Source organism: Phoxinus phoxinus (genome assembly GCF_949152265.1).
Source record: "Phoxinus phoxinus genome assembly, chromosome: 20".
Taxonomy (NCBI): domain Eukaryota; kingdom Metazoa; phylum Chordata; class Actinopteri; order Cypriniformes; family Leuciscidae; genus Phoxinus; species Phoxinus phoxinus.
The window spans coordinates 3354154-3381129 of record NC_136895.1 but is presented as its reverse complement, the minus strand read 5'-3'; the positions used below and the strand labels follow the sequence as shown (position 1 = coordinate 3381129).

Below are 26976 nucleotides of genomic sequence, written 5' to 3'. Positions count from 1 at the left end.
ACACATTGGAGTGGGCACATTTTCTACACATAGAACACAATCGGCGTGAGCCGTATATACAGACATTACACTCTTTTTGTGATTTATCTGGGTCGCCGTGAAAACGGCGTTTGTGTGCAGGCGAGCGTGTACTGTGAGTGGCTCGTTGGCTGCTAAATACACAACTGCAGTAGCCTTGTTTAAGGGGACTGACAGAGCGGCTAACTTTGATGGCGGTCCGGCGGCGGCGGCGGGACGCGCGCATCTTTTCCTCTTCGCGGTGGCTAGGAGGATTTCGCGGCTTCAGGCTTCAGCACGATCTTCTGTCGCGGTCCCCGGGGGGGAGGCGGTCTGTGACGGCTGTTTGAGCGCGATCGAGGGCGGCCGCCCTGTCGCTGCTGCGAAGCTGATGGAGGCTGCGATGGGCGTTGTTGCGATGAGCTTCGTGCAGGAGGCTGCTGGGAGCGGCCTGCAGCGGAGCTAACGCGTCGTGGGAGGAACAGCTTCATGGCTTGAGACGTTTTCTGTACCTCAGAAAACCTTTCCACGATCCCGGTCACCGCGGGGCCGAAGAGGCCGGCGGGGGAGAGCGGGGCGTTGAGGAACACGGCGCGCTCAGACTCACTCATCTCGGCGAGCGTCAGCCAAAGGTGCCTCTCCGTTACCGTGAGTGAAGCCATGCATCGTCCCATCGCCTGTGCTGCGGATTTCGTGGCGCGGAGGGAAAGATCCGTCGCGCTGCGCAGATCCGTCACGATGTCCTGAACCGGGCGTTTCTCGTCCAAACGGCGGAGGAGTTCAGCCTGGAGGATCTGGAGGACAGCCATAGAATGCAGGGCGGAAGCGGCTTGTCCGGCGGCGGCGAAAGCGCGGCCGACAAGGGCTGAAGTGGTCCTGCAGGCTTTCGACGGGAGGGCAGACTTTGAGCGCCATTTTGGTGATGGCGGGCAAAGATGCACTGCGACCGCCTCTTCCACTGGGGGAATCCGGCTGTAGCCTTTTTCGACGGCTCCGTCCACTTGGGAGAGAGTCAAGGAAGCAGGGGAGCGGAGTCTCGCGGAGAATGGAGCATTCCACGATTTAGAGAGCTCGCTGTGGAGCTCCGGCAGGAAGGGTGCTGACCTAGAGGCAGGCGCTAGGCGGCGGCTAGGTAAAAAGCACCCATCGAGCCTGTTGGGCGCGGGCGCCTCCGGTGGAGACCAGTCCAGGCCCAGTTGGTCGACGGCCATGGTGAGGAGGCGGATGAGTTCGGCGTCCACATTAGACCGGGCCTTGCCAGGTTCCTGCGTCGAAGAGGAGGTGGAGTGTGTAGATCCAGACCACTCTTCACTGTCCGACGCCAGGAGAGAACAGCTGTCGATGGCGTCGTCCCCCGCCTCGTCCCCTGTGTCGACGGCAGTGAGGGCCGAAGCCGTCATCTGCGCGTCGGGAAGGGGGGGCGGTGAAGGGGAACGCGAAGCTCGAGGGGAAGGTTCCGGCGAGCGTTCGCGAGCGACGGGCTCCGGGAGTCTCTGGGCACGGCGCTTCTTCTTCCGCGGGCCACTGGAGAGAGGCGGAGCGACAGCTTCGACGTTGAAGAGGGCGAGTCGAGCCCGCAGGGTCGAAATCGCCATCTCGTCGCACTCGATGCAGCCACCCGTCGAGAGAGCGATGGCTGCGTGGTCTCGGCCCAGGCAGAGAGCGCAGATCACGTGGCGGTCTCCGTCGCTGAGCGCGGTTCGGCACGAACCGCAGGAAAGACGAGGCATTTTTGTACAAACGCCTTTGCTCTTTTAGGACGTGAGTCGCGGCGGCGAGCTCACGGAGAGGTTTTGGAAAAAGGATACTTTGTCGCCGGATAGCGTAGCTGGCACGGACGGCTGAAGGTGGCGAAGACGGCCGGCTTCCTCAGGCGCTGTCCTAAGCTGGCTGGTCGCTGGATTCGACGGCGGCGGCTTCTCTCGGAGGTCAGCGAAGCGTAGAGCGTCGCTGAAGAGATTAAAATCGAGTGTTAGCAGCCTGAACTGCCCCTTATATACGCTAAGCCACTCCCATTTTGGCGGGCTTGGCCGCGTGAGGGCGCGAAGCGTCCTCATTGGGCGTGACGTCACGCCAGGGGCTCAGTGGTAGGCTGCAGCAGTTGCCGCGGAGCAGCCAATGAGCGCGCTAGATTGCCCGCTCTAGGTCTGACTGCTGCTGCACTGCGTTTACAAGATATGGAAATTTAAGGATAAATTTTGGCTTCAATATCTCGAGCAAAGAGACTTTACCCGGTGCGTACTTTCAGTACGCAGTACGAGAGAACCTCTCGTAAGAGAACTACAATGCAGCACCTGTAGCTCCGGTTATCTGGTCTGTAGATCCATCTGTAAAAACTTGCTTAAAATTACTATATTTTTGGTTCACATGTCTATAAAATTCACTCAACACATCAACTTGATTATTTACCGGTGCTATTTTGGTCTGTAATACCTCTAAATCCACTATTGGAGTTTCATGTTGTCATTTTGCATAGTACCGGTATTTATTTATTTTTAAATGTAACGCCAGTTCGCCATATTAAGTTAATGCATAATATTAAGAAGTTATGTAAAATGATATTCAACTTTTGATATGAATTCATAAGTTACCCAATAGGTAAGGAGATAACATACTAGGCACAGGCTAATTATTGCTAACTAAATGCTAGTTAACATTAGTAATTAATCTTAAACAGTTAATGGGTACCATGTAACTTTTCAAAATGAAACTTTATTTTTTATATTTTGCAACACTGAATCTAACACTACGCATATTTAACTATTCAAAATGTGTATTGTTCAATCTCAGGAAACTTTATTTAATTTTTTAAAAGGTTTCTAAGCAAAAGATGTTTAAAGTCCTGTCCACATGTTCAGTCCTGTTACCGAAACTCATGTGCAATTTAAAGAGCATGTTTAAAAGCATGTCAATTAATTTGTTTTCCCCACAAGAAAGTGTTTATTTTAAAGGGGTGGTTGATTGGATTTCACTTTTTTCATTTTAAATAGTGTGTAATGTTGCTGTTGGTGCATGAACAGTATCTGCAAAGTTGCTGCGCTGAAAGTTCAACGTAAGCAGAGATGTCTTTTTAAAAATCAGGAAGTTTAATGCCTACAAAAACGACTCGAATGGGACTACAACGAGACTTTTCCCGGGTTTTATACGCAACTAACCAATCAATTTACATCAATTTACATCAACCCTCCTTCCGGAATATGCAAAAAAGGGGACGTGGCCATATTTCTGCGGGGTACTTGGCTGCCCTTCATCTGCATGCAGGCTAGAATTGCGACACATTATTGGAGAATTCTTATAATTGACATTTCTCTGGGCCAATCGGAATCTTAGCACTTTTTCTCTTGGCCAATCGGAATCTTAGCACTTGCGTCAGAATCTTGAAGCGCGCACACAGCGTCAACTGAGCTCGCCATCGGATGACGCCGCTGCCACGCGAGTCTGATGGAAACTCATAACGTGGTTTCCAAAACGGTAAAAATAACAAACAATTGTTTTACTCGAGGGGAGAAATGAGCTTAATTCTTTTTTTTCACCCGCCAAAGCCTTATTTGATCGGTGAGTAGCCTAAAGTAGACGACTGACTGCTGCGCTCGTGACAGGGCGCATGTTCGAGCGAGGGAGAGCCCCGGCCGCGCGCGCGCACTCAATTCACTTTTGCTCAAAATCAATTGGCACGATGGTAAAAGGTCGGAAGACCGAAGTTTCACGTGGCGCGTTCGGATATTTACTTCTTGAATTACCGCTGGGTGTGAATTGTGTTAAAAAAAACGTTGCCTTATCTTCTCTGAAAAGCGTTCCCCGCTTCATTTGAACAGAATCACTTTAATGAATGGTCAAAACCATAGATATACGTAATAAAGGCTAGATGTCTTACGGCTGAGTCTCTAACGGCATCACCGGCGGCCATCTTGTCTCAGGGAAGCTTTCTGTAAGGCGAGTGATCTGCACGAACACAAATCCTCTCATCTCGCTGAAATCTTGACGGATTTACAAACGGTTTGGTTTCTTACAAACGTTATTTACGTAGCTATAATTCTGGATGCTTGAACATGTTGAAATGTATAATATTATAATTATTCATAAGTACGCAGTGTCGTCTACATCTCTGACGTTTATAACAAACCAACCCGTTTGAAAATCGGTAGAAAATTGAGCAAGTTTTGGTTATTAAAAAGTTATTTAAAAAGTAGGCTACACCATTAAAACAATGTTACGAGTGAGCGAGCCCCCTGTGGTAAGATGGCCGCCGTGTGCGGACGTCGACCTCCATTGGCCAGCAGCGCGGGCGAGACTTCTATGGAAGCTTATAGGTAGCAATATTCATAGACATGTATAGAAAGGCTAGATGGCTTACCAGCGCTGAGAGCCAATGGGACCCGACGACGTCACACGGCGGCCATCTTAGGACAGGACCGCTCGTCCAGTTATAACATTAAAGTCTATTGTGCATGTAGTGCTGAAATAACTATATTTTGCTCAATTTTCAACCGATTCTCAAACGGCTTGGTGTGTCATAAACGTCAGGGATGCGGCTATTTAACTGCATACTTGTGAAAAATTATAGCCACGGAGTTTATTAAGCTACAATTTAAACATCGGCATCAGCACAAATCATAGCCACGTTAATAAGGTTTGTAATAAACCAAACCGTTTGTAAATCCGTCAAGAATTCAGCAAGTTACGAGCATTTTAGTTGGCGTATGTCACTCACCTTCCGTCCACAGCAGCAGGGAGCAGCAGCGCAGTCTCCTGACCTAAGATGGCCGCCAAGTGACGACACAGCTGACTCCGCCTTGAGCCATCTAGCCTTTCTTTACATGTCTATGGCAATATTCAATTTGAAATGTAATATGCAAAATGACAATGCAATATGCAAAATGGCAATGCATTTCACGAGGCTGAATCCAGCTTCTTATTCGCAGCTTCTTATTGACGCAATCCGTTCCATCTTAAATGACGCGAACTTCCGCGTTTGCTGGCTTCTTATTGACGCTCATCTTAGGGACCGTGCGGTTTTTATATTTTTCGCGTTTTTTAACGGAATTGTGTTACTTTTGCGTCTATTTTCAGAATGAAATAATAATATATATTTTTAATGCAAATAACACTGATATATCAGCGAATAATGACTGTAAAAATATAAAGGCACATAATTAGGCTACAGTATTCTTTAATAATTGTACATGTCATCAGCTCAATTTAGGGACCATGTGGTTTTTCTCTTATTTACACTTTTTAGGGACCCTGTTTATATTGTAGGCCTATCTATTTTCAGAAAATAATAATACATTATTTTAAAAAATGTAAATAACAAATAATAATAACATAAAATGACTGTAAAAAAATATGAGGCCTATACATCAATCTTTAATTATTGCAAATAACATAATTTGAATGTATTTTAAAATAAATATATTGAATACTTTTTTATTTTTATTTTTATTATTATTACAAATGAAAATGTGACAAAGTAACCAGAGATTATGCTCCATCTGGGATCCAGGTCCTGAAGACTTCACAGACACATTTGAAGAGATGAAACCTACTCCTGCAAGGACTCCAGAACATCAAACATGGATGATTATAAATAAATTATCATTTTATCATTGCTTTAAACTGCACATTAATGTTGCTTAAAATGCATGGGTTTGTAAATACTATTTTTTTTCTATCTAATAACTGTACTTTCTGCTGATATCTCATAAAATCCTACTGTGGTTTTGTAACAGAAATTGCATTTATCCTGCATCTGTGCTTGAATATAATCGTGCACAATTTCAGATATTTATACTGTAGAATTTTGAAATTATGGACCCATGAAATGGGCCAAAATTACCCATTACGGGGATCTATATCTCAGCTGCTTTTGAGGGTGCGTTAAAAGTTGCACTGGGGCCTTATACCCATTGTGCTTAACTGTCACATAAACAAATTTAAACATTTTGACTGTAGCATTGTGAAGTTAGTAGAGCTACTACTATAACGAAATCCAAAATTTCAGCCGTTTTTACTGTAGAATTATTTTTGTATGAATTTTTAAACTTGGCACTTGACTTTACACAATGTACAATAATCCGCCTAATGTATTTTCTGCCCAATTCGCGGCGCTGTTTCTCAGCCGCCTCAGAGGGTGCGTTAAATTGGACATGATCTCTTTATAGAGGAGCTACTACTCTAACGAAACCCAAATTTTAAGAAGTTTTTACTGTGGAATTATTTTTTTATGAAGCTTTAAACTTGGCACTTTACACAGTGCACAATGAGCCGCCTAATGTATTTTCTGCCCATTTTGCGGCGCTGTTTCTCAGCCGCCTCAGAGGGTGCGTTAAATTGGACATGATCCCATTATAGTAGTGCTACTACTTTAACGAAATCCAAATTTTAAGCAGTTTTTACTGTGGAATATTTTTTTTATGAAGCTTTAAACTTGGCACTTTACACAATGTACAAATACCGCCTAATGTATTTTCTGCCCATTTCGCGGCGCTGTTTCTCAGCCGCCTCAGAGGGTGCGTTAAATTGGACATGATCCCATTATAGTAGTACTACAATTCTAACGGAATCCAAATTTTAAGCAGTTTTTACTGTGGAATAATTTTTTTATGAAGCTTTAAACTTGGCACTTTACACAGTGCACATTGAGCCTAATGTTTTTTCTGCCCAATAATTAAAGATTGATGTATAGGCCTCATTATATTTTTTACAGTCATTTTATGTTATTATTATTTGTTATTTACATTTTTTTAAATAATGTATTATTATTTTCTGAAAATAGATAGGCCTGCAATATAAACAGGGTCCCTAAAAAGTGTAAATAAGAGAAAAACCACATGGTGGTCCCTAAATTGAGCTGATGACATGTACAATTATTAAAGAATACTGTAGCCTAATTATGTGCCTTTATATTTTTACAGTCATTATTCGCTGATATATCAGTGTTATTTGCATTAAAAATATATATTATTCTTTTATTCTGAAAATAGACACAAAAGTAACACAATTCCGTTAAAAAATATCCGCGAAAAATATAAAAACCGCGCGGTCCCTAAGTTGAGCGTCAATAAGAAGCCAGCAAACGCGGAGGTTCGCGTCATTTGAGGGGGAACGGATTGCGTCAATAAGAAGCTGCGAATAAGAAGCTGTATTCAGCCTCGTATGCATTTCTGTATTTCAATTTGAATTTCCCCATACATTTGTGCAAAGTTTGGTGCAAAATTTAAATTCAATTATATAATTTACATTTGCCATTTCATACACTAGTTTTAATATGTAAATTGAATACATATTTTAACGTTTTATTTTTTAACGTATGGGGAAATTCAAATTAGAGCCCGACCGATAAAGGACCGATAAAGCAATGTACCACACTACATTGTCAAATTTAAAACATTTATTAAGAACATAATGTAACAATAACTTATATCTTCAGTCAATTAGAAACTTAAGCAAAATAACCTGCGATCTAGTTTCTCTTTTGCAGTCTTCTTCACAGAAGATGACATTCAAGTTCACAACAAAACAAACAAACGAAAAAAACGGTTTAACAGATAAATCTATGCGTTGCGCAGAGCCACGTCTTTAAAATTCAAACACTTTATTCTCTGAGTGTACACACACACATACCGGCGGCGCCATTCGCCGTCTATCCGCGGCGCCCAGCAACGGCTCAGGACCTTGTTCAAAATTAATCCTGCCGCGCCAGAGAGCGCCATTCACATAGTTTTATATTACATTTATTATAAATTAATACATTTTGTATACATTTATTTGTCTCAAATCGTCGTTATGACTTTGCTGCAATATACATGTTTTACATTCATTTACAGAAATCAGCTGGTTGAATAAAAATGGCTGATGTTATCGGATTTTCAGGATACATTCAGTTAGCGGACGCTCTGTGAGATAAAGTACAGACTAAGCAACGTTGTACAGTAGCTTCATAACATAGACATGATCTTAATTCCATAATGTCCTTAAACATAATATTGCAGGCCACATGAAAGTGCGCGTCCGGTGTACGATACCTCGAGTTGTCAAAGACGCGCCGTGGCACTTCTCGACTGGTGTGTACGATACCTCGAGTTGTCATAGACGCGCCGTGGCACTTCTCGACTGGTGTGTGCGATACCTCGAGTTGTCATAGACGCGCCGTGGCACTTCTCGACTGGTGTGTGCGATACCTCGAGTTGTCAAAGACGCGGCGTGGCACTTCTCGACTGGTGTGTGCGATACCTCGAGTTGTCAAAGACGCGCCGTGGCACTTCTCGTCGGGTGTGTGCGATACCTCGAGTTGTCAAAGACGCTGCGTGGCACTTCTCGACTGGTGTGTGCGATACCTCGAGTTGTCATAGACGCGCCGTGGCACTTCTCGACTGGTGTGTGCGATACCTCGAGTTGTCAAAGACGCGGCGTGGCACTTCTCGTCGGGTGTGTGCGATACCTCGAGTTGTCATAGACGCGCCGTGGCGCTTCTCGTCGGGTGTGTGCGATACCTCAAGTTGTCATAGACGCCGTGGCGCTTCTCGTCGGGTGTGTGCGATACCTCGAGTTGTCAAAGACGCGGCGTGGCACTTCTCGTCGGGTGTGTGCGATACCTCGAGTTGTCATAGACGCGCCGTGGCGCTTCTCGTCGGGTGTGTGCGATACCTCGAGTTGTCATAGACGCCGTGGCGCTTCTCGTCTGGTGTGTGCGATACCTCGAGTTGTCATAGACGTGCCGTGGCGCTTCTCGTCTGGGGTGTGCGATACCTCGAGTTGTCAAAGACGCGGCGTGGCACTTCTCGTCGGGTGTGTGCGATACCTCGAGTTGTCATAGACGCGCCGTGGCGCTTCTCGTCGGGTGTGTGCGATACCTCGAGTTGTCATAGACGCCGTGGCGCTTCTCGTCTGGTGTGTGCGATACCTCGAGTTGTCATAGACGTGCCGTGGCGCTTCTCGTCGGGTGTGTGCGATACCTCGAGTTGTCATAGGCGCGCCGTGGCGCTTCTCGTCTGGTGTGTGCGATCAGGGTCCGAAATTAACTTTTTGGCTCACCTGCCACGGGGACTGGTAGATGAAAAAATCTACCAGCCAAGCATATTTTTTACCGGCCAAAATAATAAACAGCCTTTTTGTGTCACACATACATTAATTTCAGTACATTTAATTGAGATAATAAGGTATTATGTTGAATACAAACATAAAAAATTGTCCAGAGCAAAATTTGCAATGTAGGCTATAATAATAATAATAATAAAAAAAAAATTTATTTTACACACACACACTCTCTCAATCTCTCTCTCTCAATCTCTCTCTCTCTCTCTCTCTCTCTCTCTCTCTCTCTCTCTCTCTCTCGTTTTTATGTTGAAAGGAATGGCTACTGTCCATTTGCACACACATTTCTGTCATTTTCTATCTGAAGCTATTGCCTGCAACATTGAAAACTCAGGTCTCTTGTGTTTAGCGCGAAAGCTCACGTGATTGCCGCCGGACAGTCGTGCCGTGTACCAGCTGCTTTGACGCGATTATCAGTTTAACTGACTCGTAACGTGTGCAATATCTCACGACCTCCCGAGTGTCCGAACATTTTATTTTATTATTTACTCGCTAAACGGAAAATCTACCAGCATTTGGTGCTTGGCTGGTGTTAATTTCGGATGCTGAAGACAGCGCTTAGGAGACGGTGAAGCCTATACTTTCGCCTGTCTCCACTGAGAGAGAGAAAGAGAGAGAGAGCGCGCGCGCGACCGGGGCTCGCTCTCTCTCTCTGTTCGTTCTTCATATCTCTGCTCGTTCTCTGCTCGTTAAATATGCGCCCTGTCACACGCGCAGCAGTTCGTCTACATTCGGCTACTACTCACCGATCAGATAAGACTATGGCGGGACAAACATTTTATTAAAAAATGTTTATTACATTACTATTTTGGTATGAATATTCACCCGCCAGTGTGGCGGATAGCCTTTTGAGATTTACTCGCCAAATGGAAAATCTACCCGCATTTGGCGCTTGGCGGGTGTTAATTTCGGACCCTGTGTGCGATACCTCGAGTTGTCAAAGACGCGCCGTGGCGCTTCTCGTCGGGTGTGTACGATACCTCGAGTTGTCAAAGACGCGTCGGGTGTGTACGATACCTCGAGTTGTCATAGGCGCGCCGTGGAGCTTCTCGTCGGGTGTGTACGATACCTCGAGTTGTCATAGGCGCGCCGTGGCGCTTCTCGTCGGGTGTGTACGATACCTCGAGTTGTCATAGGCGCGCCGTGGCGCTTCTCGTCGGGTGTGTACGATACCTCGAGTTGTCATAGGCGCGCCGTGGCGCTTCTCGTCGGGTGTGTGCGATACCTCGAGTTGTCAAAGACGCGCCATGGCGCTTCTCGACCGGTGTGTGCGATATCTGGAGTTGTCAAAGACGCGCCGTGGCGTTTGAGGGGCAGTGGCTCAAACAAAAAAAGGGGGCACTATAAGGAGTTTTACTGAGGCAGTGTCATCTTAATATAGAGAATTAATAACAATTCTTTTATAATCGTGGGCAATAAGATTACATGGGAGTAGTGAAAAGCAAATATTTCTTAGGTGCCTTGTAACCTACTATACTAAGGTACTATTCATTTAGATTAGAACTCATTTAGATAATTTATAGTATATTACCTTTTTATTATGTATAATGTTAATATGGTCTCATTAAAATATTAGAAATATGATGTATGTTATACACAGTGATGTGAATAAGTATGGACACCCATGCTAAAGTTGCCTAAAAAGAGAAATAATAAAAAAAAAAAATCATATTTTGGAAATTTATCTTATTGCCTTAATTAAAACATTTTTAGGAAAAATCCAACCTTTAAGGACACCAATTGTCTTTGTGAATGAATAATGTATTATAAGTAAATAAATGTTCTTCCTTAAAATGCATAAGTCAGGACACCCCTATGTTAAATCCCCATAGAGGCAGGCAGATTTTTATTTTTAAAGGCCAGTTATTTCATGGATCCAGGATACTACGATCCTGATAAAGTTCCTTAGTCTCTGGAATTAAAATATCCCCCACATCATCACATACCCTTCACCATACCTAGATATTGGCATGGGGTACTTTCCATAAGATCATCTCTCAATGCAAATTGGGGGATATTTTAATTCCAGAGACTAAGGAACTTTATCAGGATCGTAATATCCTGGATCCATGAAATAACTGGCCTTTAAAAATATAAATATGCCTGCCTCTATGGGGATTTAACACAGGGGTGTCCAGACTTATGCACCCCATACTTTAAGGACGAACATTTATTTATTTATTTACGATACATTATTCATTCACAAAGAAAATTGGTGTCCTTAAAGGTTGGATTTTTCCTCATTTTTTTTAATTAAGGCATTAAGATCAATTTCCAAAAGATGATTTTTTATTCCTCTTTTTAGTCAACTTTAGCATGGGTGTCCATACTTATTCACATCACTGTAGATACTAGTATCAACTAAGGCAATTGATTATAATGGGAAATCTATTCACAGGAGTTAAAGTGTGGAAAAATTGTCTGCTTAATATTCTATGCAATGTTGAATGGGCTTTAAGCTGTCTTTTAACTCTGTCTTCTAATTTTGTGAAGGCATTGTTTTTTGTCTACAAAATCTGCCGACAACAGAAAATGTTATTTATTTATTTGTGTTTTATTTATTTATTAGTGTTATTTATATTAGATTAGATCAGGTTAAATAATTTGATTGAACAAGAATTCTAATTTTCTTCCAAGAACATGGATATGTTGTACAAGTTGTTAGCACTATTAGAAGACCAGGAGGAAAACATTACCGACAGAAATACAAAAACAAATTACCAAAATACTAATTTCGTGGATCAACCACTGTCTGTAATGTAGATTGTAATTTGTAATCGACCTGTCAATGGGACGACATTCTATTCTGAAACTGTCGTCGGAGAGCAGGCACATGTCTGTGAGTGATGCTGCGGAGCGAGCAGGAAAACACGGAGCGAATTAGCAGAATCAGTGGATCTTTAGCGGAGCGATAACAGAAAGTTTTTATGGGAATCCTCTGGAGGGTTAGGGGCACCTCAGCTGATGAGGGCAGAAGGGCAGTGGCTCTGGCCACCGGGCCACCCCCCTGTGCACGGCCCTGCCTGCCAGCAATTGTAACCATGCAGCTAAACATTGTAACATGTTGTCAGTAAACTTAATAAAAATAAGTTACCAAATGTTTTGACAATCACAACTTATTGTGATGCAAGTTTTTTTTCTCCCACACACAGAAGTGTGGGAGAAATTTTCTCCCCCCCCAAAAAAAAAAATCTCACTCCAAGCTAAACTCAAAAGTTGGCAGCTATTCTCTGAAGTACAATGTTGATTAAAAGACAACAAATAGGACCTTTAAGCAACCACTAACTATTGTCTCTCTCTCTCTCTCTGTTAAGTTTTTAAACTGCTTACAGTCCTCCCGACTGCCCGGGACCTGTACATATATATAAAATGTATATAAAATGCATAAAAAGAGCCTCATTGATTAATTTTGCCTGATTTTCTGGAGCTCAGAAATGGGTAAATGATTTATTTCTTAAAATGTTAACTTTGAAATTGTAATAATAATATAACGATTTGTTAAAAAGGTTAATCTTAAGATTAAAAAAATATTTTTAAAGCCTAATAATGTTGAAATTGATGGCAGTTATACTGTAATGTAAATGTCTATATGTAAAAAAAATAAAATAAATAAATAAATCTATTTCATTATTTTCATAGAAACATCAGTACCACTATTAGTTTCAGTGATTAGTAACTGTTAAAACTATTATTTTTTGAGTCCCTGACCTTGACCAATATGTATTCCTTATAGTTAAACATGTCACTATTTTGGTAGAATGCTAAAAACATGAAAATCATGTACTTTTTCGAAGCCAATATAACACCGCATACCAGGAATGACCATATATATGTAAATGTTGATTTTCTCTCTGTCTCAGGTGAGAAACGGCAAACCTGTCAACACCAAGGCCATGGAGACACCGGCGCAACAGAGTGTAAAGAGACAAAAGGTGTCTGATTTATTAATATGTAAACAAGAATGTATTTTCCTCAGAATGAGTTTCTCCTCATACAGGTTTGGTATGAGGAGATTAATCATACATTACCTGTATGATTAATCTTAATGTTTAGCTGACAGAGTGTTTATGTCAGAATGTTTATTTTTATACCACAGAACTCGCCAGGAAAGAAGTCATTCTACCAGCCAATGAAACCCACAGCGTCACATTTCCTTCAAGAAAAGTGGGATAAGAAGGACTATGAGAGGCACAAGGAGAAGGTGTGACTGTTCGCTTTTTTTAACATGTCCTCCACCATCCTGGAGGAGGTGCGTGCAGGAGTTGAGGAGAAGCGAGCTTGCCAGATGGCTGGGATGCGGCAACAGGGCGCCTGGACAAGATGGGAGCGAACAGCGGAGCGCAAAATCACATGGACTGAGCTTTGGAAGGCTGAACCCTACAGGATAAAATTCCTGATTCAGGCGGTCTATGACGTGTTGCCAAGTCCATCCAACCTCTTCTCCTGGGGAAAGGTGGAGACACCAGCATGCCCCCTCTGCCAGAGGAGAGGAACGTTGGAACACATCCTGAGCTGCTGTCCAAAAGCCCTGGGCGAAGGGCGTTACCGCTGGTGGCATGTCCAGGTCCTAAAAGCCGTAGCGGATTCTATCTGCAGTGGAATTAGCCACAGCAAGAGCCTTCGCCCAGTGAAGACCGTAGCTTTTGTCAGAGCTGGGGAGAAGTCAACACCAGCTGCCCGGGGCACCTCCTCTGGCCTGTTGGCAACGGCGCGCGACTGGGAGCTGGCAGTTGATCTGGGCAAGCAGCTGAAGTTCCCTGAAGCAGTTGCCATAACAACATTAAGGCCTGACATTGTGCTCACCTCAGAGTCCTCCAAGCAGGTAATTCTCTTGGAGTTAACAGTGCCTTGGGAGGACCGTATGGAGGAGGCCAATGAAAGAAAGAGGGCAAAGTACTCCCAGCTTGTGGAGGGTTGCCGGAGCAATGGGTGGCGGGCAATATGCCAACCTGTCGAAGTGGGATGTCGAGGGTTTGTGGGCCATTCCCTTTGCAGGGCCTACAAAATGCTTGGCATCACAGGGGCGAGCCAGCGAAGGGCCATCAAGTTGGCCACTGATGCTGCAGAAGTAGCATCAAGGTGGCTGTGGATCAGGAGAGGAGAGGCATGGCGTGTAGGGTAGTAGCGCTACCTGGACATAAGCTGGGACTTGATCACCCCGGCTGGGTCGCCTAGGGGAGGGGGTCTGATTGTTGAAAGACCCGAAACCCCCCGTGATCCTAGGTTACATCACTGATGATATGTCCAGGTGCACCAGACGGTGTATCTAAAACCAATATTGCGTGAAATTTAACTAATTTGGGCCACTCAGTTTTAGTTATTTTGTAACTTTAACTTTTTAACTTAACTAAGTGAAAATTAGAAATGTTGGCAACCATAGCTGAAATGGAATAAGTTAGTTTTATTGTATTTCAGTTGATGCCTATGATTTTATCGGGTTGTTAACTATAATAATCCTGCTTTGTGTGTGTCAGAGAGTGTGTGAGAATATATTATATATATGTATATGTTGATTATCTCTCTGTCTCTCAGGTTAGAAACGCCAAGCCTGTGGTCGACAGCAAAATAAATAAAACAAAGTAATATGCAAACAAGAATTGTGTTTTTTTTTTTTTTTTTTTTTTTTTTTTTTTTTTTCCAACAATTGCACAGTTTACAGGAACGTTCTTCCCCATTATAACAATAACATATTGTGCAGTTTCCAAAATTGCAGGTGTTTTAACATAAACAAAAGACTCACATCATCACATTTGCCAGGGGAAGTACGGATTTACAAAAAAATATCAAATTGTTTACACACATTCACAGTTTTGTTGCCTTTTGATTAAGAGAAAACTTAATCGTGTTAACATTTTGCTTGACCTCAATGTTAAAAGCGATAAAAGATGTTTTGGAATGCGCAAACTTACATTTATGAATGTAAAATTTTGCCAAGAGAATAATGAGATTAATAATGAAAGTTTCATTAGGCCTAGTCTTAGTTCTGTTGAGGTCATAAAGGCCAAAAAGAACATCCTTCCAAAACAACTTGAAATCTTTCTCAATTTTCTCTGCAATAAAGTTACAAATGTCAAACCAGAAACTTTGGACAAAAGGGCAGTGCCAAAACAAATGTGTAACTGTTTCAATACTCATAGAGCAGAAAGTGCACATTACATCAATGTCTTTTTAATTTTTTTTAACAATATGATCATTAGACGGGTAAAACTTATGAATTATTTTAAATGATATTTCTCTAATTTTATTGGTCAGCAAATATCGGTTGGGTAAGAGCCAGACCTTCTTCCAGTCAACGTTTTGCACAAATTTATTCCAGTATGGAACCACATATGGGACTGTGATAATATCTGTTTTGAACAGGGATCTAATTAGTTTATTGTTCTTGCCATTGTTACACGAAAAACAAATCTTACCAACTGAAGTGTCAGTCAGCGATAAAGTTAGTTGTTGTGTGTCCAATCTTGGTTGAGCTCTATATAACATGCAGACACCAGAAGAGATTGCTCCAAAAACTTTGGCATAATCTCCAGGAGACACAGGAATTTTGTATTCTTCTATAAACTCATTATAAGAGTAAAGACAACCATCTCTGTTAAATAATTGGTCAACAAAAATAATGTTATTATTAAACCAGTAATCAATAAATAAAGATTTGTGTTTAAACAGTATGTCTTTGTTGTTCCATATGTAATAGTTGTTGGGTGAAAAGTTGTGTTTGAAAACAAGAGACCATGAAAGGAAGGCCTGGCGGTGAAAGGATGCCATTTTTATCGGGACCTTATCAATATTATAATTACAGGTTAAGAAGTAGCTCAACCCACCCAGTTTTGACAGAATGTGACATGGTATGACATTCCAAATGGAATTAGGGTTTTTAAAGAAATGTTTCAACCAATTTACTTTAAAAGTAGTATTAAGAGTACAGAAATCGATAAAGTTTAATCCACCCTTTTCATAGTCATTTGTTAGAACAGACTTCTTCACATGATGAGTTCTATTTTTCCATAAGAAGTTAAAAAGTAGCTTGTCAATCTCAGTAATATGTTTTTTGTCCACATACAGAGATAGAGCTGGATATGTTAACCGTGATAAACCTTCTGCCTTAGACAGTAGGGTTCTGCCTCTGAGGGAGAGATCCCGTAACAGCCACTGGTTCAGCTTTTTTCTGGTTCTTTGAATAATAGGGTTGAAGTTCAATAAAGTCCTTTTTTGTTGGTCCTTGGTAATTGTGATACCTAAGTGAACAAGTTCACTTTTGACTGGGATACTACATATGGAAGATTTCGCGGAGTCCTTAATAGCCATGATTTCACACTTATTGATATTCAGCCTTAAGCCAGAGGCCATGGAAAATTTTTCTATGGTATTTATTGCAACAGAGACTTGATTTTCATTACTATTGTTATATAGACTTTTAATAGCTGAGGAAAAAAACTCACCAAAACCGAATTTTTTAAGGGACTGTAAAATGAATGGATGTTCAACGGTGTCAAATGCTTTGTAGAAATCTACAAACAGCATAAGCCCACCCTCCTCTACCAATTCTGGGTAATCTAAAATATCTAAAATGAGCCTAATGTTATTTCCTATATGCCTTTTGTTCATGAAGCCTGATTGTGTTTCGTCTATGATGGAGTCCAGAACAGACCGTAATCTTCTAGCCAATAAGAGAGCTAAGATTTTATAATCGTTGTTAAGTAAACAAATTGGGCGCCAATTATCTAAAAATAATTTGTCCTTGTTTGGTTTAGGAATTAGGACTGTTATTCCTTGGGTCAGAGAGGTGGGAAGGCCTTCCTTTTCAACAGATTCTATGAAAACTTTCAATAAAAAAGGGGACAGTTCAGCGATAAAAGATTTATAAAATTCGGAGGATAGCCCATCACACCCAGGCGATTTGTTATTTTTTAGTTTGTTTATAGCTTGCTGTACTTCTTCAAGTGATATAGGCATGTCACAGTGCTCTCTATCCTCTTCGCTTATCATCTTCACTGAAAGGGAGTTAAAAAAATTATCAGATGCAGTTGGACTAAATTGAGAGCTATACAAGTCTTTATAAAATTTTGAACAAAACTCTGATATTTTACGATGATCTTCAGAGATAGCTCCATTAATATTCAACTTACTGATACTTTTGTTGGTGAAACGATATTTCTCTAGACTAAAGAAATAACGAGAGTTTTGTTCACCTTCCTCTAACCACTTAGAGCGGGATCTGATAAAGGCACCCTTTGCTTTTTGCCGATACATTTCATCAAGTTTGATTTGTGAGTAAGATAACCATTCTTTTTCCTCCTTTGTTAGGGAGTCAAATTCTCTGCAAGATAATTTTGTTATATTAGAGACAATCTTTAACTCCTCCGCTTTCCTGGCTTTGACTGTTTCAGCACCAAACTTTCTTAAATATTTTCCTATCTCATATTTGAGCAGGTCCCAGTTGAGCCCAAAACAGTTTTCTTTGTTTGCTTTAGACCAATAAAGTGAAATCATATCCTTAATCTTATATTGAACTACCCCATTTTGCAAAGCAGAACAGTTGAGCTTCCAATAGCTTGAACGTGTGGGAAGTGTAGAACCAGCTGAGCTATTAAGAGATATGCATATGGCTTTATGATCAGTTAAGGGAGTAGGGCAGATGCTAACATCAACATCATCCTTGTTTAAACTGTCAGATATAAGCCAATAGTCCAGTCGTGATTGCCTAGAGCCTGATTTATTGCTCCAGGTATACAATCTGCTATTAGGATTTTTCTCTCTCCATATATCTATCAGTTTAAATCTTCTTATAAAGTCAGTCAAGTATGAGTCTGAACTGTTATGCTGAGAAGGTGGATTTTTATCTATAGAACCATCTAGAATAATATTAAAATCACCTCCTAATAATATGAACGCATTTGGGAATCTAACCAACCAACCTGTAAAAATGTTTTCAATAGACAACAAAAGGTTCACATTTTCTTTCTTGGTATTATACCCATAAATATTAGAAACTAAGTAGGTTGAGTCATTGAGTTCAATAATTTGGCAAATAAAGTGACCGCCTGGGTCACATTGTGTGGTCAAGACATTTCCATTAAACGTGTTATTTAAAGAGGCTACCCCAGCTGAACGCTCTGTTCCGTGGGAGAGCCATATAGTATTTCCCCATTGAGACCTCCAAAAGTTAGAATCGTCCTCATTAGAGTGAGATTCTTGAAAATAGACAAAGTCTGATTTGAATTGTTTTGCAAACAAAAATAATGCTTTTCTCTTGACAAATTTTACGAAGACCCCTGGCATTTAGTGAGACAATTGACAACATTAATAAAGACAAAAAATAAGAACTATGAAAAATAAAGAACTTAACCTTGGTTAAATACTACTAGTGTTGATAAGCAACAAATGGGCTGTCGAGATCGGCACCATATTTAGCATTATAACTCAGCACCATAATATAACCTTAACATCACTCACGTAAAGGAAGAATAGTGTTCTATATCATAAAACCGTAGAAGTAAGAAACGTATAAACATTATAACCTTTCTTCTTCTTTTTTTTCTGAACCAGCAGGAACTTCACCTGCTATCTAAGTAACACAAATTTTTACCCTGAGATAAAACAATTCAGAATAATTATACGGTCTTACAACAACCATAGACAGACAGTAGAAGAAATGCACACAGCGACCCTTCTCCTTCTTCTTCTTTGGGTTTTAACGGCAGCTTGCATCCTTAATGTTGCATCACTGCCATCTTCTGGTTCGAGTTATTTCCCATATTTTTTAGTCATCATCATAGTCATTATTCCCGATTTAATCAGAAAACAAATCCAATATTTAACTCCTTGTTCACTCTTACTGCAGTCCATTACACTCTTTACTCCATGTGCTACTTTTTTCCATATCTTTTATCTTAACTATTCTCTGTAATTCATATTTTGAACAATTAATTAGCACTACAGTCTCAGGTATTTGACATTGATCACAAAACCCAGTTGGATGTTTCCCCATGATATGCGGAGCACTATTTAATGTATTATGCCCTATTCTTCATTTATTATGTCCTAATCTGGTTACAATCGTTTCTTCTCTCCTGTTTCCTCTCTTATTTTCTACCTGCCAACTCTTTTTTTTATTGAGTATAGATGTCTTCCTTTAATTTCTTGGTCCCACCTTTGTTGCCATTTTTTGGTCATTTCTCCACACTGTACTCTTCCTTCTGATCTTGAAAGGCCGATGACTGCTTCTATATTCTCTTTTTGTAGTGCTTTCTTAGCAATTTTATCTACCTTTTCATTTCCTATAATACCCGTGCTGGTACCCACATGAATATAACGTCATCACCTTTATTCTTTATTTTTAAATAGATAGCCATAATATCATAAAATATTTCCTGATGATTCTTGACCATACCGGTCTTAAGACTGCAGTACAGAAACAGAATCGCTGCAAATTAAAGTTTTGTTTAACTTGGCGTTTTCTATCCATTCTAATGCAATCAAAATGGCAAACATCTCAACAGCATATACACTTAAAGGGATACTTCAGGATTTAGCATTAAGCTTTGTATCAGTAGAAAGCCAGTATTATTTTCGAATTACCGTGCTCCCCCCTGCCTCATGTCCCCCTGAGATGACATTTATGTATTTTTAGTCTGGAAAAAATCGTCATATTGCGTTATATGAGGATTCTTTGGCCAGAGGCGAGAGACTACAGCCAGTAGGAGGCGCTAGATCCGCATGTTCTCAGCCCGCCCACAGAGGGGGGATCTCACTCCCAGAATGTACAAATAGTGTCAGACATCTTTTATTTGAAGCTAAGCTAACAGGCTCTTGTTCTGTGGAGAAAGCCATAGACAGTATATAAACTGGACACAGCGACCCCATAGGTTTCAACGGAGAGAAATGAAGTCAATTAGAAGCACTCACTTCCTGATCGCCAGGCGAACTGCGCAGACTCACACTGAGCTTGACGACGTAGATGTGACGTGAGCAACCTGTAGCTCTTCTAGTCGCTGTGCCGAGAGAAATCTGAATCATTCCCTTCCGAGTCTCTCAGAGACGGAGAGCGTTAGCATTAGCTGTCCATGAGCTAGCAGCAGGAGCAACTTTATCACTCTCTTTGGGCTTCTCCCTTGACTTTATGCCTCCACGTCCTCCCGATTGCTTGCGAGCTTCTCTGCCTGTCCATACGGTAATTTCTCGATTTGTGCGACAGAGTCGCGCGGATATGACGCAATCGTTAGCCTATTTTTACAAAAACTGCTTCTACGGGGCCATAACGTAAGATACAAGGTAATGGAGCCTTTTATACATTTTCGTGTTTCTTTAGAAATAAACAATGGACAAACGGAGTCTTTAAACGCCTCAGATGTAAAGTTATTCGCTGTCAAAGTGACGCCAAAATGAATGGGAGTCAATGGATTGCTAACAGCAGGTGGGGGTCCGCTAGCCAATGGCGGCGCCCGGGGATGCTTCAGTGTCTTCCGAAACACTGCCCCCCTGGAGAAAGCTGAGTAGTAGCGGTGACCATCCTCTTTTTCCCGGACACGTCCGGCCGTCGAGATCGTCCAAAATGTCCGGGATTCGGCTTTTCCTTTCTGGAGTCGCCATTCATTGTTTACACGCACACCTTTTGTTTCAATCTAACTGAACTCATGCCGATTGGTGAATCTGAATGTAGTGTTTACATGAACGCTAAACAAGTGATCGGTTGATGTGAGTTTTAACATTGCTAAGAAAATTCCCGCTCCTCCGTGAGAGATACGAGACCGGTGCGTCTCACAGGCGTCGCTCATCAGTAATCACGCCACCGGCCTCGCGCCGTTCTCCCGCGGCCGTCAGTCTCGTCCCGCTGGCCGTTCTCCCGCGGCCGTCGGTCTCGTCCCGCTCGCCGTTCTCCCGCGGCCGTCGGTCTCGTCCCGCTCGCCGTTCTCCCGCGGCCGTCGGTCTCGTCCCGCTCGCCGTTCTCCCGCGGCCGTCGGTCTCGTCCCGCTCGCCGTTCTCCCGCGGCCGTCGGTCTCGTCCCGCTCGCCGTTCTCCCGCGGCCGTCGGTCTCGTCCCGCTCGCCGTTCTCCCGCGGCCGTCGGTCTCGTCCCGCTCGCCGTTCTCCCGCGGCCGTCGGTCTCGTCCCGCTCGCCGTTCTCCCGCGGCCGTCGGTCTCGTCCCGCTCGCCGTTCTCCCGCGGCCGTCGGTCTCGTCCCGCTCGCCGTTCTCCCGCGGCCGCAGTAAACTTGATGGTCTCGTCCTGCTCGCCACAGTAAACATGATGGTCTCGTCCTGCTCGCCACAGTAAACATGATGGTCTCGTCCTGCTCGCCACAGTAAACATGATGGTCTCCGTCCTGCTCGCCACAGTAAACATGATGGTCTCGTCCTGCTCGCCACAGTAAACATGATGGTCTCGTCCTGCTCGCCACAGTAAACATGATGGTCTCGTCCTGCTCGCCACAGTAAACATGATGGTCTCGTCCTGCTCGCCACAGTAAACATGATGGTCTCGTCCTGCTCGCCACAGTAAACATGATGGTCTCGTCCTGCTCGCCACAGTAAACATGATGACTGTAGAACGCAAAAGCCGAACATTTTGGGCGACATCAAAATCCCGGGCAGACTCACGGAGACTCACTAGTAGCCTAGCCTTGTTGTTTAACTGCGCTCTCTTACCGGTAGGCGTGGCCTCCTAGGGCAGCGAAGCAAGTGCATTCTGGGAGTTGTTGTCTTTCATCCCCATAAGCCAAAAATACATTTTCTGGCTTTTCTCAGTCTAAAGGCTCCAAATTCAAAAATAATTTCACATTTCTTCTACATAAATGACCCATTTTAAATACACATTCATCTTTCCAGCGGTGAAGTTTCCCTTTAAGTGATCTGATGTTCTCCTGCTCATCTCAATCCTCTGGCTGGGAACGTACTCGGTTACTTACGTAACCTCGGTTCTCTCTAGAAGAGGGAACGAGTACTGCGTACTGAAAGTACGCACCGGGTAAAGTCTCTTTGCTCGAGATATTGAAGCCAAAATTTATCCTTAAATTTCCATATCTTGTAAACGCAGTGCAGCAGCAGTCAGACCTAGAGCGGGCAATCTAGCGCGCTCATTGGCTGCTCCGCGGCAACTGCTGCAGCCTACCACTGAGCCCCTGGCGTGACGTCACGCCCAATGAGGACGCTTCGCGCCCTCACGCGGCCAAGCCCGCCAAAATGGGAGTGGCTTAGCGTATATAAGGGGCAGTTCAGGCTGCTAACACTCGATTTTGATCGCTGAAGCGAAATGAGCTCGAAGCGCGACACGGCAGGGAACGCAGTACTCGTTCCCTCTTCTAGAGAGAACCGAGGTTACGTAAGTAACCGAGTACGTTCTCTTACGAGAGGTTCTCTCGTACTGCGTACTGAAAGTACGCACCGGGAACCCCTTGTAAACGCTGTGTGCGCTTAAGCAGTCACTATATGAATCCCAGGGGGGAACGCCCCGGGGGACATGGATAAGTGAAATTAGGTGGCCAACAGAGTGGGCTCGCACCTGTACATAAGCACTATATGAGGGGATATACATACAGAGCGGCACTGCCGGTCTTATATTTGAACACATCTACCCTTGTAGCGCAGTTCACAAGTGAGTCGCTAGGACTTTTTTTTTTTTTTTTTTTTCAGACTGAAAGGAGTCTAGCCTGCAAGGCGGGGACTTCTAGGTTGTAGAACCTAACAAATGTAGACGGGGAGGCCCAGCCTGCCGCCGTACAAATGTCATGAATAGAAATCCCGCTGGACCAAGCCCACGACGAGGCCATGCCTCTGGTGGAATGAGCCCTAACGCCCAAGGGGCATTGCAGGTCTTTTGACGCGTAAGCCGCAGCAATAGCGTCCACTATCCATCTGGATAGGCTGTGTTTCGAGGCGGCGAGACCTTTGGTGCGCCCACCGAACGAAACAAAAAGCTGCTCCGAGCGCCTGAAGGCGGCGGAGCGCGTGACGTTAATTCTCAGTGCTCTGACAGGACAAAGGAGGTTCGTATCGACCTCGTTGTCTGATGCCGGCAAAGCTGAGAGCGAAATGATCTGTGCTCTGAACGGGGTACCGATCGCTTTGGGGACATAACCATGTCTCGGTTTAAGGATGACTTTAGAGTCATTAGGTCCAAACTCGAGGCACGTAGCACTCACAGAGAGCGCGTGCAAGTCACCCACACGTTTAACTGATGCAAGAGCGATCAGAAACACGGTTTTGAGCGCGAGGTACTTCAAATCCACAGAGTGAAGCGGTTCGAAGGGATGTGCTTTCAGGGCCTCTAGGACCAGGGAAAGATCCCAGAAAGGAACCGAGGGGGGCCGTGGGGGATTCATCCTCCTGGCTCCTCTAAGGAAGCGGATGATGAGCTCATTCCTTCCTATCGCCTGGCCGAGCGTCGACTCGGCGAACGCTGCGATGGCCGCGACATATACTTTGAGCGTGGAAGGGGACCTGCCCCTTTCCAACATCTCTTGAAGGAAGCAAAGCACCCACGAGACTCCGCACGTTTGAGGCTGTAAGCCCTTGTCCGTGCACCATTTAGTAAACACCGACCATTTAGACGCATAAAGCCGCCTGGTAGAGGGAGCTCTAGATTGCGTGATCGTGTTCACGACCCCTTCTGGCAAAACAACGGGTACCCATTGATTATCCATGCATGCAGAGACCATAGCTCTGGATGAGGATGCCAAATCGATCCGCCGGCTTGGGAAAGGAGGTCTTTCCTCACCGGGATCGGCCATGGGGCTGAGTCTGACAGCCGCACCAACTCCGAGAACCATATCTGGTTCTCCCATCGGGGGGCTATGAGGAGCACCGAGTGACGCATTACCCTGATTCTCTTGATTACCTGTGGTAACAATGAGACCGGAGGGAACGCGTATAACGGGCATCTGGGCCATGTCTGGGCCAGAGCGTCCTCGTTCTTCGAAAAGAACCTTAGGCAATGGGCGTTGTCTGTCGACGCGAATAGGTCGACTTCCGCCTTGCCGAAGCGGTGCCACAATAACTGGACTGACTGAGGGTGCAGGGACCATTCCCCGAGGGGAACGTTGTTCCTGGACAGTCTGTCCGGTCCGTCGTTCAGGCGTCCTGGCACATGCGTGGCTCTGAGCGAGCGCACGTGGTGCTGAGCCCAGACGAGGAGGCGTTCCGCCAGATCGCAGAGTGCCCTGGATCTGACACCGCCCTGGCGGTTCACGTACGATACCACAGACATGTTGTCCGTTCGAACCAGTACGTGGTGGCCCCGCAGAAAAGGGAGGAAGTGTTTCACAGTGTACTCGACCGCTATCATCTCCAGACAGTTTATATGGAGGAGCTTCTCCGTGTCTGACCATAGGCCAAAGACCGGTCTGCCCTCGAATATCCCGCCCCAACCGAGGTTGGAAGCGTCCGTCGAGATAACTTTTCGGTACGAGACAGTTCCCATCATAACTCCCCGCTGATACCAGTCGGTCACAAGCCAGGGCTGCAGAGCTGAAACACAGCTCTGAGTCACTCTGATTCGGTAACCGCCGGAAGCCCACGCTCGGTGGTGTACACGAGCGTTGAGCCATCGTTGCAGGGGGCGCATACGCAATAGACCTAGCCGGAGCACTGCTGCGGCTGAGGCCATAAAGCCCAGCAATCTCTGAAACGTTTTCAGGGGAAACACTTTGTCTTTCTGGAAAAATGCGGCCAAACGCTGAACACGGCGCGCGCGCTGTGTTGACAAGCGAGCCGTCATTGCCACTGAGTCGAGCTGTATTCCCAGAAAGGAAGCTGACTGACGGGGCAGCAGTGAGCTCTTGGTCCAATTGACCGTGAGACCCAGGTTTTCCAGATGACTGAGTAGCACAGCTCTGTGAGACACAAGTTCCGCCTCTGATTGTGCTAAAATCAGCCAATCGTCCAGATAGTTCAATATTCGCATCCCCTGACGCCTCAGGGGAGCGAGCGCCGCGTCCATGCACTTCGTAAATGTACGGGGTGCTAAAGACAGGCCGAACGGCAGGACGGTGTACTGATATACCTGACCGTCGAAGGCGAATCTCAAGAATGGCCTGTGACGGGGTATGATCTGAATCTGAAAGTACGCGTCTTTCAGATCGAGAGAAATGAACCAGTCCCTCGGGCGAATTTGCGCGAGGATTTGTCTGGTCGTGATCATTTTGAACGGTCTTTTCATAAGAGCTTTGTTCAAATGTCTCAGATCTAATATAGGTCTGAGCGCTCCGTCCTTCTTGGGCACGAGAAAATAACGGCTGTAAAAGCCTGACTCGCTCATAGAAGGACGTACCGGCTCTATCGCCCCCTTGCATAACAGTTTTGCTATTTCTGCGCGAAGTAGGTGTGCTACTTCTGGGTTCACGCTCGTCACTGTACGGGCTCGGAAGCGCGGGGGACGGCGAGCGAACTGCAGTGTATAGCCTTGTCTTACAACCTTCAGCACCCATTCTGACACGCCCGGGATAGCTTCCCATGCTTTCGCACGCATAGCTAGGGGCAGAATGGTCTCCGCGTCCTGAGCGCCGCACTGCGCGGGCTCGAGGAACTGAAACGGAGGTATCAGCGCGGCGCGCGCGCCCTCGTTTGCTGAGTAATGCTGCTCGCTGGTTACAGCAGCCTGTCGTTTCGCATTCAGTAACTCGGTCGCTAGGGACGGAGAATAGTCTGTGGCGCGAACAGCGGTGCTTGTGAGCGATATGGGGGGAACAGTGTTCGTCAGTGAGCGCGCGTGCTCGTGAGCACGTGCGGCGCTTATATCTGAAACACGGCCTATTGGCTTTATTAGTTTCGCCCCCCGTGATAACTGTACAGCAGAGCGGACATTTTGTAGGTGTGGGCACTGGGACGTGGGCACAAATCCTACATTTAACACTCGAGCGGCGCGTGCCCGCTTTATATGAGTGGGCTCTGTGACAAACCTGGGGGGCGTGCTTGTGTGTAGGGGTGAACACATTGGAGTGGGCACATTTTCTACACATAGAACACAATCGGCGTGAGCCGTATATACAGACATTACACTCTTTTTGTGATTTATCTGGGTCGCCGTGAAAACGGCGTTTGTGTGCAGGCGAGCGTGTACTGTGAGTGGCTCGTTGGCTGCTAAATACACAACTGCAGTAGCCTTGTTTAAGGGGACTGACAGAGCGGCTAACTTTGATGGCGGTCCGGCGGCGGCGGCGGGACGCGCGCATCTTTTCCTCTTCGCGGTGGCTAGGAGGATTTCGCGGCTTCAGGCTTCAGCACGATCTTCTGTCGCGGTCCCCGGGGGGGAGGCGGTCTGTGACGGCTGTTTGAGCGCGATCGAGGGCGGCCGCCCTGTCGCTGCTGCGAAGCTGATGGAGGCTGCGATGGGCGTTGTTGCGATGAGCTTCGTGCAGGAGGCTGCTGGGAGCGGCCTGCAGCGGAGCTAACGCGTCGTGGGAGGAACAGCTTCATGGCTTGAGACGTTTTCTGTACCTCAGAAAACCTTTCCACGATCCCGGTCACCGCGGGGCCGAAGAGGCCGGCGGGGGAGAGCGGGGCGTTGAGGAACACGGCGCGCTCAGACTCACTCATCTCGGCGAGCGTCAGCCAAAGGTGCCTCTCCGTTACCGTGAGTGAAGCCATGCATCGTCCCATCGCCTGTGCTGCGGATTTCGTGGCGCGGAGGGAAAGATCCGTCGCGCTGCGCAGATCCGTCACGATGTCCTGAACCGGGCGTTTCTCGTCCAAACGGCGGAGGAGTTCAGCCTGGAGGATCTGGAGGACAGCCATAGAATGCAGGGCGGAAGCGGCTTGTCCGGCGGCGGCGAAAGCGCGGCCGACAAGGGCTGAAGTGGTCCTGCAGGCTTTCGACGGGAGGGCAGACTTTGAGCGCCATTTTGGTGATGGCGGGCAAAGATGCACTGCGACCGCCTCTTCCACTGGGGGAATCCG

At 45.1% G+C, this 26976-nt stretch overlaps 1 protein-coding gene across 3 annotated transcripts in view; it reads left to right on the top strand.

Moving 5' to 3' along the window:
- Positions 1–3375: 3375 nt before the first annotated feature.
- Positions 3376–26976, top strand: part of LOC306988566 (uncharacterized protein) — a 58678-nt gene continuing 35077 nt past the window's right edge. For 2 of the 3 annotated variants that reach the window (XM_079593638.1, XM_079593639.1), the window contains exons 1-3: positions 3376–3468; positions 12951–13022; positions 13187–13291. In XM_079593638.1, the coding sequence (XP_079449764.1) occupies positions 3439–3468; positions 12951–13022; positions 13187–13291 (207 nt within the window). In that variant the 5' untranslated portion in view covers positions 3376–3438. Of the gene's footprint in view, positions 3469–11309; positions 13023–13186; positions 14671–26976 lie in introns of those variants that run through there. The other variant, XM_079593637.1, reaches the window with a different exon arrangement.